The sequence below is a fragment of the Orbicella faveolata genome, unplaced genomic scaffold (genome assembly GCF_042242905.1).
Source record: "Orbicella faveolata isolate gen_17 unplaced genomic scaffold, um_ofav_v1 contig_1, whole genome shotgun sequence".
Classification (NCBI taxonomy): Eukaryota; Metazoa; Cnidaria; class Anthozoa; order Scleractinia; family Merulinidae; genus Orbicella; species Orbicella faveolata.
The window spans coordinates 19201797-19215000 of NW_028301536.1; the positions used below are offsets into that span (position 1 = coordinate 19201797).

At 38.0% G+C, this 13204-nt stretch overlaps 1 protein-coding gene across 1 annotated transcript in view; it reads right to left on the minus strand.

The window, feature by feature from the left end:
• Positions 1–485: 485 nt before the first annotated feature.
• The window catches only part of LOC110056946 (protein O-GlcNAcase-like), a 25772-nt gene continuing 13053 nt past the window's right edge, over positions 486–13204 (minus strand). The window contains exons 7-14 of the mRNA XM_020763508.2: positions 10357–11148; positions 6730–6983; positions 5885–6157; positions 5494–5598; positions 4246–4340; positions 3247–3385; positions 2973–3131; positions 486–2508 (exon numbers count right to left, since the gene is read on the minus strand). Of these exons, the coding sequence (XP_020619167.1) occupies positions 2314–2508; positions 2973–3131; positions 3247–3385; positions 4246–4340; positions 5494–5598; positions 5885–6157; positions 6730–6983; positions 10357–11148 (2012 nt within the window). The 3' untranslated portion in view covers positions 486–2313. The remainder of the gene's footprint in view (positions 2509–2972; positions 3132–3246; positions 3386–4245; positions 4341–5493; positions 5599–5884; positions 6158–6729; positions 6984–10356; positions 11149–13204) is intronic.

Consider the following 13204-nt stretch of genomic DNA (forward strand, 5'->3'; position numbering starts at 1 on the left):
GATAAAATGGAACGAAAATTTAACTTCATTTCGATTTGATATTTTCGCAAAAGCATGTTGTTTTCGTCATAGATGTTTTCGTTTCACTCCGTGGAGTCATTTGGATATATTTACCAGACACGCAAGGGCAGTCCGTTATTTTCTAAAGCTTCTATTTTCGTTACATTTCGTATTCACGGCCGCCCTTCCCACAAACGCTTTATTGAGTCAGTAGACTGTTCCTCAACAACCACAGTAACCCGTTAACAGGCTAATTTCTCGCGTTGAATTTACCCTCTCTATGTGGGTCACCCACCAAGAGTATAGAGAGTGAAAAATTGGCTCAATCGGTTCTTGAAGTCAATCAGTGTTTACTAGCGTCCAGTAACCACTAATATTTCCTGAGTTTCCTGCGCTATAGGACTCGTGTCTTTGTTGACATAGACCTTCCTTCTCTTAATAAGTTTATCAATACATCAAGCAAAGTAAATAACTTCATAACAATCTGACGTGGTTAAGTTTTATTTCCTTTTGATGAAAGCCAATATTAGGCCATAGGCCATATTCGTAATCTCGGTATTAGACTGGAACTAACTTGCAATGGAGGCTCATGCGGGGAAATATCTTTAAAAACAGATCAAAGGCATTTGCATTTGAAAAGACTCGCCGCTTAAGTCTCAGTAGCAGGCTAGTTCCAGTCTAATATCAAGAATACGAAAATGGTCTATTTACAGACATTTGAAGGTTTCAGTTAGTTTCATTCAAACTTGTAACGATCATTACATGTTGCATGCCTTTCTAGTTACAACGACATCAAAAAGACCCCCCCCCCAAAAAAAACAAAACAAAACAAAACAAAACAAACATCTAAATGTGAAAACGCAATAACATTCTGAAATAATTCAGAAACTCTGGAACTAATGGCCGGCCGACTATTTCAAAGAATTATCGCCACTGGAATTTTTGCGTTTCCTCAAACGTAACCTTTCGAAGGGCAAATAACAAAATCTAACTCTCAATTGACTTCTGTTTCAAAATATCCCTTACGACATAATTACATAAATAATACAAACATTCGGGTTTTTGATTAAATTGTTCTAACCTTCTATCAACTAGCTTTTTAATAGAGATAATTACTTGGTGACTTGGGTGCTGTACACCCAAAGATTACTACTTTTTTTTTTTGAAAATCTTGGAAGTGCAAATTGGGCCGAGTTTCGATGACAAAATTCCCGAGACAATATCCCGTATTTAACGAGTTATTTTCAGAGACCAACCGTAGAAGAGAAAGCAAGAATGAGTGACCAAGCAAAGGAACAGAAACCAAACTATAATGAATTTCTCTCTGCTTGTTTTAAGGTCATTCCACTGAAATAGAACCTGCACTAAGATTTTTGTGAAACTTTGCCTATTGATTGTTTATATTATAGGAACTTAAATTTTTAAATAAAAATGAGGGGTCCCCATGTTCGTTTAGGAGCAACAGCACCTTGTTTAAACCCATATAAATCCTTATAATAGCACCATGATTGTAGTCACGATTGCTTGCTAAATTCACGTTTCCGACGATTGCTTTTTGTTCTACACTGGGAATTGGTCCATATTTATTTTACACAGAGAAATTTATTACTCAATTCAAAACAAGAGAAAAAATGATAGGTCACCATATTCGTTGGACGATTTACCTCTATGGCGAGGTCCAGCTGTAAAGAAAAAGCTGCCATTTTTTAATGCGCGCGCGCTAATCACGCATGAAATTATGCGCAGTAGGGATGCGCAATGCAATACTGGGGAATAACCTTAAATATAGCGAGCCCCGACTACCACTCAATTCTACATGATACACAAGTATCTTCAAATTTAGGTCGGCATAACCTTAAATTGCTAAATTAAATATTTTATAATTTTTTGTAAAAGAGTAATTTTATAAAAAAAATTCTCTCCGTACAAGTCGTGAACGGCGCGAGCACCGACTCGATATTTTAAACTTTTTCTAAAATTTTCTGCCTATGTTTTTTCTTCCATAATACAGCAGAGATCATCACATACACTGTACAAAGTACTGCGTTTCCGCAGAACAATAATATGTTACATTAACATAGACCTAACGTTTTACAACAACAACTGGACATAATTACATTAATGCAACAAGTAATTAAACTTACTACAGTATTTAAAAATGAAACAACCCACTACACGACAACATAGGAAGATATCGCACAATTTTGTTCTGCAATAAGGCACTTGCCTAAACTTAAAAGGCTATTCCTTCACGATTTAACTTGCATACAAGAAACACAAAGTAGGTCAGTGATTAACTGAAGGAACATTTGCTTAAAATGTTCTGCCGAAGATGACAGTGTCCGGAGGCGCTGGTTCCTTGAGTGGAATATTATAGAATCCTAATTTGGTGTAGAAGTCCAGAGCGTTGTTGTTTGTGGTCGCAATCTCACAGTGCACCCCTGTGCAATCTTCAGCCTTCAGCGCCGACAGAACACAGGCTAACAGGCGCTTGCCAAGACCAAGGTTCTGTCAGGAGGGAACAAAAGATGGTGAGAAAAAAAATAAATTAAAAAAAAAACAAAAACTGCCAAACAACAACTGGGGGAATACACATCAACATCAGATTAAGCACTTCTGATAAATTGTATTGTCTCTATGTGGATGAATGGCTCTTTAGTTTCCAAATGTTTTCTTTAATCTTGACTCTCAAAAGATTCATTGTGATGAGCATACTTTATCTAGGCTGCCCACTCCCTTCAAGAAAGATTGGAAACAGACTTCCATTGAGAATGAACAGACTCCATGTGATGGTTAAGAGAAGATAAGGTGCAGTTGGCAGACAAGGTGCAAAGGAAAATCTATAAACAGATTATCCATGTCAATTATAATTCGATTACCATAACACAAGGCTTCCATGATTTTTTTTCTTATTACTAGCAATAAAGGAACATAAAACCCTGGGGTTTTCTTGAGAAGCAGCTACAACATACCTGTGCACGAGGAAGAAGGTATAACTGTACGTGGGCGCTGAACTTTAAAGCCAAGTCTTCAGGAAGAAATATCTTTGGACTGTGAAAACTATTGGCCAGTTGTTCTGCATATGTCCACTCTGATGAATTTCCGTGTGGCTTTTGGTATTTCTTGCAAACCTAAGAAAACAATCTGAGGTATCAAGACACACTTTCTGGCAAGTCTGTGGAGCTAAGAAAGAATATGTATGTAGACAACTACTGTTAAGTAGCAGGAAAATATATTTGTACATACCTCAGGAAGCCAGTGTTTCTTAAACTGCTCATAAAAGTGTTTTGAATCAGGAGCCGCCACTGCATAGCCACAGATACCATCTCCATCCTCCACCACGAACACATGTTCAGGACAGATCCTCAGGTATGGACCAACAAACCTACACAATGTATTCATAAATTTATTTATAACCATAGAAAACCAGCCACACAGTCACTGCTCCCCCAAAAGGGTAAACTGTGAATGACATTTTCGATACAGCTTCTTTGAGAAAGGTTCTTCAACAAAAATGCAAAAGGATACAAGACATAGCCTGCATCTGAGATAGTCCACTATGCTGGTATAGACTATATTGAGGATTTTGTTGCACCTTCGGCTGCCCGACAGGTCAACGTGACAAGGCTGATTGATATTATGGGTAGAGCTTAGATTATAATTGCTTGGTTGGGGTTCACAGTGTTTCAGCAAGGAAGGAGAAAGCATGAATACACATATCCACACTGTCTCCATCTATCATACTGAAGCACCTTGAGCTTCAATCAATAAATCAACAGTGAACCACATCACCCATGAGAACTTTCAATACTGCTATTTACACAGTTACTCTTCTGTTGGACAGCCTTTCTCAACTTAGCTCTTATTAACCGAGCAGGAGGTCTGTATGCGAGAATATTGACCGAGGTTGTGAGTACAGACCGAATGCAGTGAGGTCTGTACACATGACCGAGGTCAAGATTCTCACATGTAGACCGACTAAGCTCGGCCAATAAGATTTTTATTATATAGCAAACAAGAACAATATAATTTTTTTTTTTAACACTTGTAGAAAAAACTTGTCTGTGGCTCATGATTTATGGCAGTATAATACATAATTCTGGCTTCTTTACCTGTATTATTTTGTTAAAAGAAGTTTATCACGACATTTTTAATTATTAGTGTAAGAAAAATTATTACAGAAGTGTAGTTTTTTTTTAAGGAAATTCAGTTACTAAAGTGCAGCTGCCAAAACAGGTCACCCACCTATCTCCTGCCATGTTGAATTGTTTGTCAGGAAATAAATCATGCCCATCTTCCCAATCATCACACGTTGCAACACAAATTTCATACAAGGATTTCTGCCAAAGAAAACAGGCATGAATGACTTGCAATTCATGTGCTTTGTCAGGTCTGTGATTAAAGGCTGTAACCCATAACACCTGTTATGGCTGAGTACGGTTGATTTTCCCTTGATGCTACGAGTTAACGCCCAAGTTGCTAGTAGAGGGAAGGCGCCTACGAAGCCCAGGGTCTGCAACCGCAGTCACATCCCCGAGGTGCTAGAACACCTGACTGGCCTGCCCAACCCGCAACCAAGTCACGAGCCCCCCACACCAGACCCCCTACAGGCACCCATCACACTCAAGCCAGATGGCTCAGCGGAAAAAAAAATGCTGAAAAGAGGGTGGGATAGGGAGGGAACGCCGAGAACCACTAAACTACTATAATTCAATCCACAACGCCACGCTAACAGAGCAACGAACACACTGCAAGTATATGGGACAACAACGCACTTACTAACCAAGAATACAGCTGGACAATGTCAGCCCCAGGGCTCTCACGACCATATGACTGCTGCAAACACTACAGAACACTTAACAAACGCTAACAGATGGCCAAGACACCATCAAACGCCTACAAAAAATGCTACTGACCAGACTAGCTCCTGGTCATAAACCATGTAAAATTTCATTGAACTATATCAAACGCTACAGAATGCACCAAACACTAAACGAACGCTAACAGACGACCAAGACACTAACAACCGGCTACAAAAACGCTACTGACCAGACTAGCTCCTAGTCATTAACTATGTCAAATTTCATTTAACTATATCAAAATTGCTTGTTGTCGATATAATTCGCCCACAAAGCAACAAGTTTGGTTGTGGAGAACAAGGTTACAGGTGACTCAAAACTTAATGACAGCCTTGCTTTGTTTTTCAAGTGAACAAACCATCTTTGCACAATCTTGCCCTAAGAACTGTAAGACACCACTGTGTGCACATTATGGAGCATTAAAAAGAAGTGCAGTGTTCATAAGAAGTTATACATCCTGTAAAAGTACTTTCTTGCTAATTAATGACATTAATCACACCAGCTAGCTGATTATTACAGTCACATTTTAAGTTACAATGCAATATATAGTGATTGGTTAACAATGCTGTCACAGTACCACATTGCTTATGAGCAAAAGTATTCAAAGATATACTAAAGTTTAAAGAATCTATACCTCATCTTCTGTCTGGTATGGTCTGATTGTGTAGATACGCGTAGTGGGAATTTCAGGGGCTCTCACGTTGAACACTTCATGTCCTCCATCAATAGGTAACAGTCTCTGCAAACACAATACATACTAACATTGAGAACACTAGTTCAAATCAGTCTATTCTTCTGTATGACCTTTATCATCTGCAAAAATGTTTGCAATGTATCTTACTACCAGCCTTGTTAACACATAAAGTATGGGGTAAAATGGAAAATTTCAAGCCCACTATTGAACTTGTTTCAGCCTAGTAGAAGAACTCTCTGGGATAGTTTGTCTTTCTGAATGCCACCATTATTGCAACCTAGGGACTAAATGCAGTATCCCTGGAATACATGTAGCCAACCGTGAAACATACCTGCAGCTCTCCACATAAACCTCCTCTAAACACCCAAGGTTCAGGATCTTCTGGGTAAAAGCTTTGCCCTTTTTGCTTCCTCCTCTTGTTCTTTGTGCTCAGCCAATTTACAAATGTGTCGAGCAACTGCAAGACTTCCTTTACATCCCAGACATATGGATAGAGGTCATACAGTAGTGCTCTATTGGATGTTTCTGTTAGTCTCACAAACATCTCTCCTACTGACCGACAGATTTCGTGGAACTTCTCAGCTCTGTCATTCCATTCTGTTATCTGGAATGTGGCAAATTGAAACCCATGATAAGTGCCTTTGCTAGCATATAACTACAGTACAGTCAAACCTGTACAGTAAGGACACCAAAGGGACAAAGCTGAGTTTCAGTATTATAGAGGTGTTTATATTAGAGAGGTTGAGATTGAAATAATGAATTCTGGTTTCTCTGGGACCGAGTGAACTGTCTGTAATATAGAGGCAATCTATACAAGAGACTTTGAACAGGTCAAGTAACAGCTCAGATTAGCGTATATATTTGTAATCAAATGTAAATATTCCAGACACGATGTCATCATTGCTGTTATAGACTCGTCCCACACAATTAACACCTTCCATTTTCATAAGTCCTTGAAAAAGTATCAAGAAACTGTGCAATAGTGTATTACATCATCCAAGTTTCTTAAATACAACATTAATATATCAGCAGATTGCCAATGAGATGACAGGTGACATAACAGATAAAATGATCAACTCAAAGAGTGTTGCTGTGCAGAATACACATGTACCATTAAATTATTATACAGTACCATCCTTATTACCAGGTTTGGAATAAATGGGTTTATGACCATACCTTAGATTTCTGCTCTTGTTCAGTAAGCTCCATGAAGTCTTGTGAATCTTCCTTAATTGCATTGAACTTGAGCCATTTGAAATCAGTTATGATCTGTTTGGCTTTCTGCCCATGATTGTATGGTAGGTAGAATAAATCTACCAGCAACAGAAGGTCCTCGACACTCAGTGGTGTCAAAGCAGGTTTCTCCTTTGGTTCACTTATTTCCATTGGCATTTCCTGCTCTTTCTTTTCAGTGTCTTCATCTTTCTTTTCTGACATGGAACAAAAACAGTACGTTACCGATCACCAATCAAAACATAGGCATGCAAGGCGTGCAAGAGTTATTTTTTTGTGTGAAGTGTTGGAGATAGGAGCATTCATGGAGCTGTTTACAGACATGACTTGGTTAATTTAACATGTTTTTGGTTGCGATGTACAGCAAGAAAGAAACTGGGAATTTATGATGTACATGCGATGTTACATCAGTCATGGTAAGATAGCTAAATAGTAAGCCATAAAATGTTTGACTAAACAAACTACAGTAATCTGACACGTCTCCAGATTAATGTAGATAATACCATCTTATTTTTTAACAGATAATTTGATTCGTTCTTTGATACAACCCCCACTGTGATTGGTGTGACACGTGCACATGCATAACTCCCTCACTCACCGATCACATAGCTCTTCCAACCCCCAAGAGGAATTTTTGCTCAAAATTAATCAAGTTAATTAAGAGACCTTTTTGTATTTTATATGAGTGGTAAGTTTACCCTTTCTACACAACACAACACTACTTCACCGAAAATAGAAAGAAAGAGAAAAAACCTCTCTGATATGTTCAAAGTCTGATTTAACTGAATTGCACTTTAACTTGGTGCCACACGGTCTTCAAAGAACATTTGAGCAATTTTCATGCTTTTTACCTTTAAAAATATCGGACTGAAATGAATGTCATCAAATAAAACTATTAAACTGCTACTGCAGAGACGTAAAAACTGTCCAGAAATGAAAGCTTCTCTTTTGTTTAATATCCTGGAAAGAATAGCCGATAACTTGTCAGCTCTAATTGAATTTACTCCCATATAAAAAACAAAAGTGTTAAGTTACCATTTGTACCTAAAGATAGCAAACTTCTCGAGGGAAAGAGTGGTGACGATTCGTCAGCTCTAATTGAATTTACTCCCTAATGAAAAACAAGTGCCAAATTACCCTTTGTAACTAAAAAATAAAAATATCTCGTTATATTTGCATGCAACAAGAACAAAGCAATCGTTACCTGCACTTACTATTGTAAACGTTAGAACTGTTTCAAATCTAAATAGTCTCATCTCCTCTAAAACATGTCCTAAGAACTAGAAGCGACGATTCATGACCTCTAATTGAATTTACTCCTTGTCAAAAACAAAAGTATCAAGTTACCTTTGTAACTAAAAATGAAAATATCTCATTCCATTTGCATACTACTAACTCACGAACTGTTTCAAACCTCCAGGCTCATCTCGTTCATAACTAAAATCCTCAGCCTAACCCACAGAAAATGTCGAAGTAAACCCAATATATGAATACTTCCTCCTCTTTTATAGAAGAATAAATATGGCCGTTCTGAACTTTATTGGGATCAAATCTTCTCACATATCATTTACCTTTACAACAAGAAATTTGACTGGCTGTTTATAGTAGATCCAATCTGATTGGTGTGACATACATTCATCTCTCACTCACTCACTCATCCATTGGCCTGTCCATAACATACCCGATGCGACGACTAAGGGGTATTTTTTTTTTACAAAAAAATAACTCAAAAATTGGATCCCCTCTTTCATAGAGTGATTTTCACAAAACTGTCGCAACACCAACACCAGAACAACCACATCTTACCATGTGCAACAAATGCAATAAACCACTCAAATGCACAAAGCTACCATTTTTTCACACACACACAAAAAAAACAGTGCATCTGTGCCAATTGATTGGTTAGAGCATCTTGTGCAAGTTCACGGAGAGGGGATAGAACTCAACAAAGCAAACCTGGAACAAGTAAAAAGGGGTGAATATTCTTTTGGTTATTTAAGTATCCTCACTGTGTGCTCCCTTCCCCTGGTCAGGGTCACTTTGTTAGCCCGGCATTCCACTCCGACTTTGAATGCGTCCATGGCAGGTCCCAGTAGCATCATCACTCAGTCCGGATGGCTAGCTTTCTTCAATTCAGAGCTTTGTAGTGTGTACTATAGAGATGAATTTGGCTTGGAATTTAACTGAAAGGGAGTGTTTAACCCTGTACTATGATTCTGTAGAGGAATTGGGGCGGCTGGCATGCTTTCAATGTTTTATTTTTTTTTGTCTAGCCTTTACACTATCTTAGGACAGGAAAACTAAAAAGCAATAACTCGCTTAAAAGGCTTCAGATTGAACTGAGAAGCGAAATAACAATAGAAAAGAAAACAAGGCATTGAGGAAAATCATTTTGATTGCAAAAATATCAAAATTTTGGCTAAAATGTAGATTACAGTTTTTCCCCATACAAACCTTTATAAATTCAAACCGTTGTAATGAAACAGCTCCATATGCTGCAAGGCGAGAGTCACATTTAGTGTAGTCAAACTCGGTCGTTATGTAATTATTATCATAGTAGATGTCAGCCATAGTATGTCACTGAACATTCGCGTAAAGATTGTAATAATAACTCCTTGCATCGTGAGCTTGGGCCGCCCGTGTTTGAGATAGTTTTTGGACGAGAAAGTGACCTACATCTTTAGGCCATTTGGTTTTTTCAATTTTCTTTTTCGCCTTTCCTTTTTCTCCTTTTCTTATCTTTTTGCTGCAGTGATAGACATTCTACTGGGCTTGCTTCCAGTTCAAAAAGTCCTGAAAGACCGGCAATTCCTACTACTGAGTAGCCAAGTGTAGTTGAAGGAAATTTTGCTCTGAGTTTCTCTGTGCATTTTTGAGCATGTTTCAGACCCCACTGACCCCATCACTCTGATCTCAGCATCATTGCCTGATTTCAAGCCGAAAAGGACTAGGTACGAGTCTACAAATTATGGGTTTAGCAGCTATTGATCCGCATAGTCATAAAGTGCACGCCAAGCTTTACAAAATCCCCAAGTTTGGTGCAAATAGACTTAATGGTAAGAAAGATACAACCATTTGAAAACATCAAAATTCACCAAAAATGTATGGCCATTCGGACGCTGTGTCCCGATGACCAAATATTTCTATGTAATTTTGGCGTTTTTAAATGGCTGTATCTCAGTCAAAACTAGCCTGATTAACACTAAACTTGGGGATTTTGTGAATCTTGATGTGCACTTTCTAACTATGTGGATGAATAGTTGCTAATCCCATAATTTACAGACTTGTACCTAGTCCTTCGCAGCTTGAAATCAGGCAATTGGAAAGATATTTTGCTCCAGCAGAACTAGATAATGCCAATTTTGGTGAAAGCTGATGACGTCGGGAGTAGAACAAAATGCAACATCCATCATGGCCAGTCACGGCCAGCACGGGTGTCAATAGGTTAAAAGGGGGTAAAAGAAATCCATGGAACCAGCTCAAGACTTCTAAAGTGAAGAAAATCTTTCAGCTTTCAGCTCATACATGAGTATGTAGCTATGAATAATATTTGTAATTTCTAGCTCTTACCTGAAGCCGAAGAAGTGCTAAGCTTTTTCCTACTGTTTTCCTTTGCCACCTTTATTGGTGAAGGAGTCACTACAGGTGAGCACACAGTGGTAGTAACATTTGTATGTGAAGTTGGACATGTCCCAATAGGTGCTTGCACAGAAATTGGCATAGCCTCAGGTGTCATACTGTAGGCACCACTTTTGGCATAGGTTCTGGATGTAGCATGTTTTACTTTAGAAAATTCTTCCAGCCAAGCAGATACAGCTTCTCGCAGAGCATTCTGTGGGTTGTAACTGGTACGTACAGTAGCGCTCCTAGATTCACTCAATGAGGTAGCACTTTCTGTCTCCATTTCACCTTCTACCTTCACACTTTCACTATCTGTTTCACTAGAACTGATTTCTTGAGAAACTCCTTGATCAGCATCTTTCTCACAATTGCCATCTCTATCACTCTCAGTACTGGCAAGCAAATCTTCTTCCATAGGTTCACTCGAACTACTTGATTTCTCAGCCTTTAAATCAATACTCATCGGTTCTTCAGCAGTGAGCAGGGAGGAATCTCTTAGCCATGAAGATAGAGTGTGGACAGCAATGAAGTTACTCTCAAACTCACAGTTAGGATTGGTCAGTACACCATTTAGCAAGGGGAAAAGTTCAACTGGCCTCCCGTCGTACGGACCCAAAAAGACACGTCTCTGATCATAGTCATTGGCATGAATATTGTCCCAGATGACAGGTTTCCTTTTAAGCACTGTTGTAAGAGCCTCAATAGTTTGTGTGGTAATCACTTTGGAAACCACTTTTGGACCTAAAATGAGTGAAGTACCAACATAAGAATAATGTTGTATCAAGCATAATAACACATAGTACACAGACACATAGGCTGCTATATACAGGCACGTCTAGTCTTTCTTTCCCAAAGCCAGCATTTTTCAAAGAAAACTGATTCCTGCAATAGCCAAGAATATTAGAAACTAACCAACTCAATTCAATCCATGCAATCACAGGGCAGCATATATTTAGATGTAGAGCATAAATCCAATGAAGATTAAGCCCATCACCATAATAACTATTATGTTCTCCAAAATATATTCATTTTCTGTGGTTTGTGGAATTTTTTCAAACAAACAAAACAATGCACTGTGACTTGTGTGCGCTCTCAACCTTCATGGAGTTTGAACCCTACCTAAAAGATGCTTGGGAAAGGTGAAAAGCATTTTTTTATTCAATATATTCAAAGTTAGGTCGGGTACAGAGCAGACAACCTATCTTTAACCTGATCTCGGCCACCTCACTGAAGCCATCAATTAACAATGTAGGTTTTGTACAGGGATAACTGCCAAATGTCATCTTCCAAACAGACACACAGAAAAGAACAGAACCTTCACTCCATTAGTTTTCAATCTTTGATTTTTTTTTTCTTTCACTCGACAAATTTGCTAGTGTTTTTTACATCAACAATATTCAACACACATAAACACAGACTCAATGATCACTCACTACATTAACCACCACACTGAACACAATTTAGAAACACAACAGCAGCTTTATAAGGCCATTATGCACAGCAAACTTCTGGCACAAGTGGGTTCCCTGACTCTTCTCTGAAAGTTTGTTTGTCCAAATAATAACATCATTTCCACAAATAAATTGTACATGCATACATGTGCTAGAACCTGCTATGATGAGAATGACCTATAACATCAAAGCAACAACTGTTTTCACTAGTATTGCTCTTCCTTTCTTAGTTGAAAACTTGAATAAGGTTGCAACAACCCTAAAATTTTTTTTTCAAGGTTACAAAGAAATTCTTGAGTATTTAACTTTTTGCAAAATTTTAATCCATGAATACTTTCTCTGCAGTGTTCCAAACATTTTTTTAAAGATCTTTTGCTGAAGTAGGTACAGTAGATGAACTTGTGTATTTCCAACCTTTTAGAAAGAACAATCTCTGAAAACAGAATTATGCAACAGGTTACTCGCAATATTTAGACAGACCATCCTTTTTCATTAAATATAACCACTCCCCAGAAATCAACTGATAAAAACATTTAAGTATTTCAGCTGATAACCTTAGCAATAGCCTGAAAAATCCAGATTTAACTATGGCTATAGCAGTAGGTTTCAAAATTTAGCCATATTAGTTGGAGGATGGTTTCATTTAATGAACAAAGCAAAGGCCATTTAAATGCTGCAAGACACCTTTTTCAACTGTTGATTGCTGTGTTACTTTGCAGTATGGTGCATCTTCACAAATATCAAAAGGTGGCACCAGTTTTAAGAAACCAATCCAAACTTGGAGGGGGCAGCACAAAAATAATAGTGGGTACACTGCAAAGAACACCATTCAACAGTTACAGGGAGCAAGAAACATTGATGTTTATGTCTCTTCTCTGGGGTAATTCATGGAGTTTATTTCAGCTGTATTAACCTGGTAGAGTTGCAGACTGAGTGAAGGTTCTGTGCAATTTTGAAAACAAAAGATTTTTTCCAAAATGGTCGTAACATGGCATGAATTTTTCATTATGAAATTTGTTCAAAACATGTAAATTATGTTTGACTTGGTACCTTCTTGCAACATAAAGGTCCACAGGTTGCCTGACTGTACATTACAAACCAAACCTGGAATATACAAAATTATTGTTCAGTGCTCATTATTAAGCACATTCACAACATGCTCACAAGAATACACCCCCTGCCATTCAAGAAACTTGTACCTATATTTTCACAAATGAGATAAAGTTGGGGGAAATCTGTCCCTTTATCGACATTTTTTTAGTCTCTGTTCCTCTCCATGTCCATTTTTTTTTCCACGTTGCATTTCAATCAGTGCTGGGAGATGAAAAAGTTTGCACACTTCAATT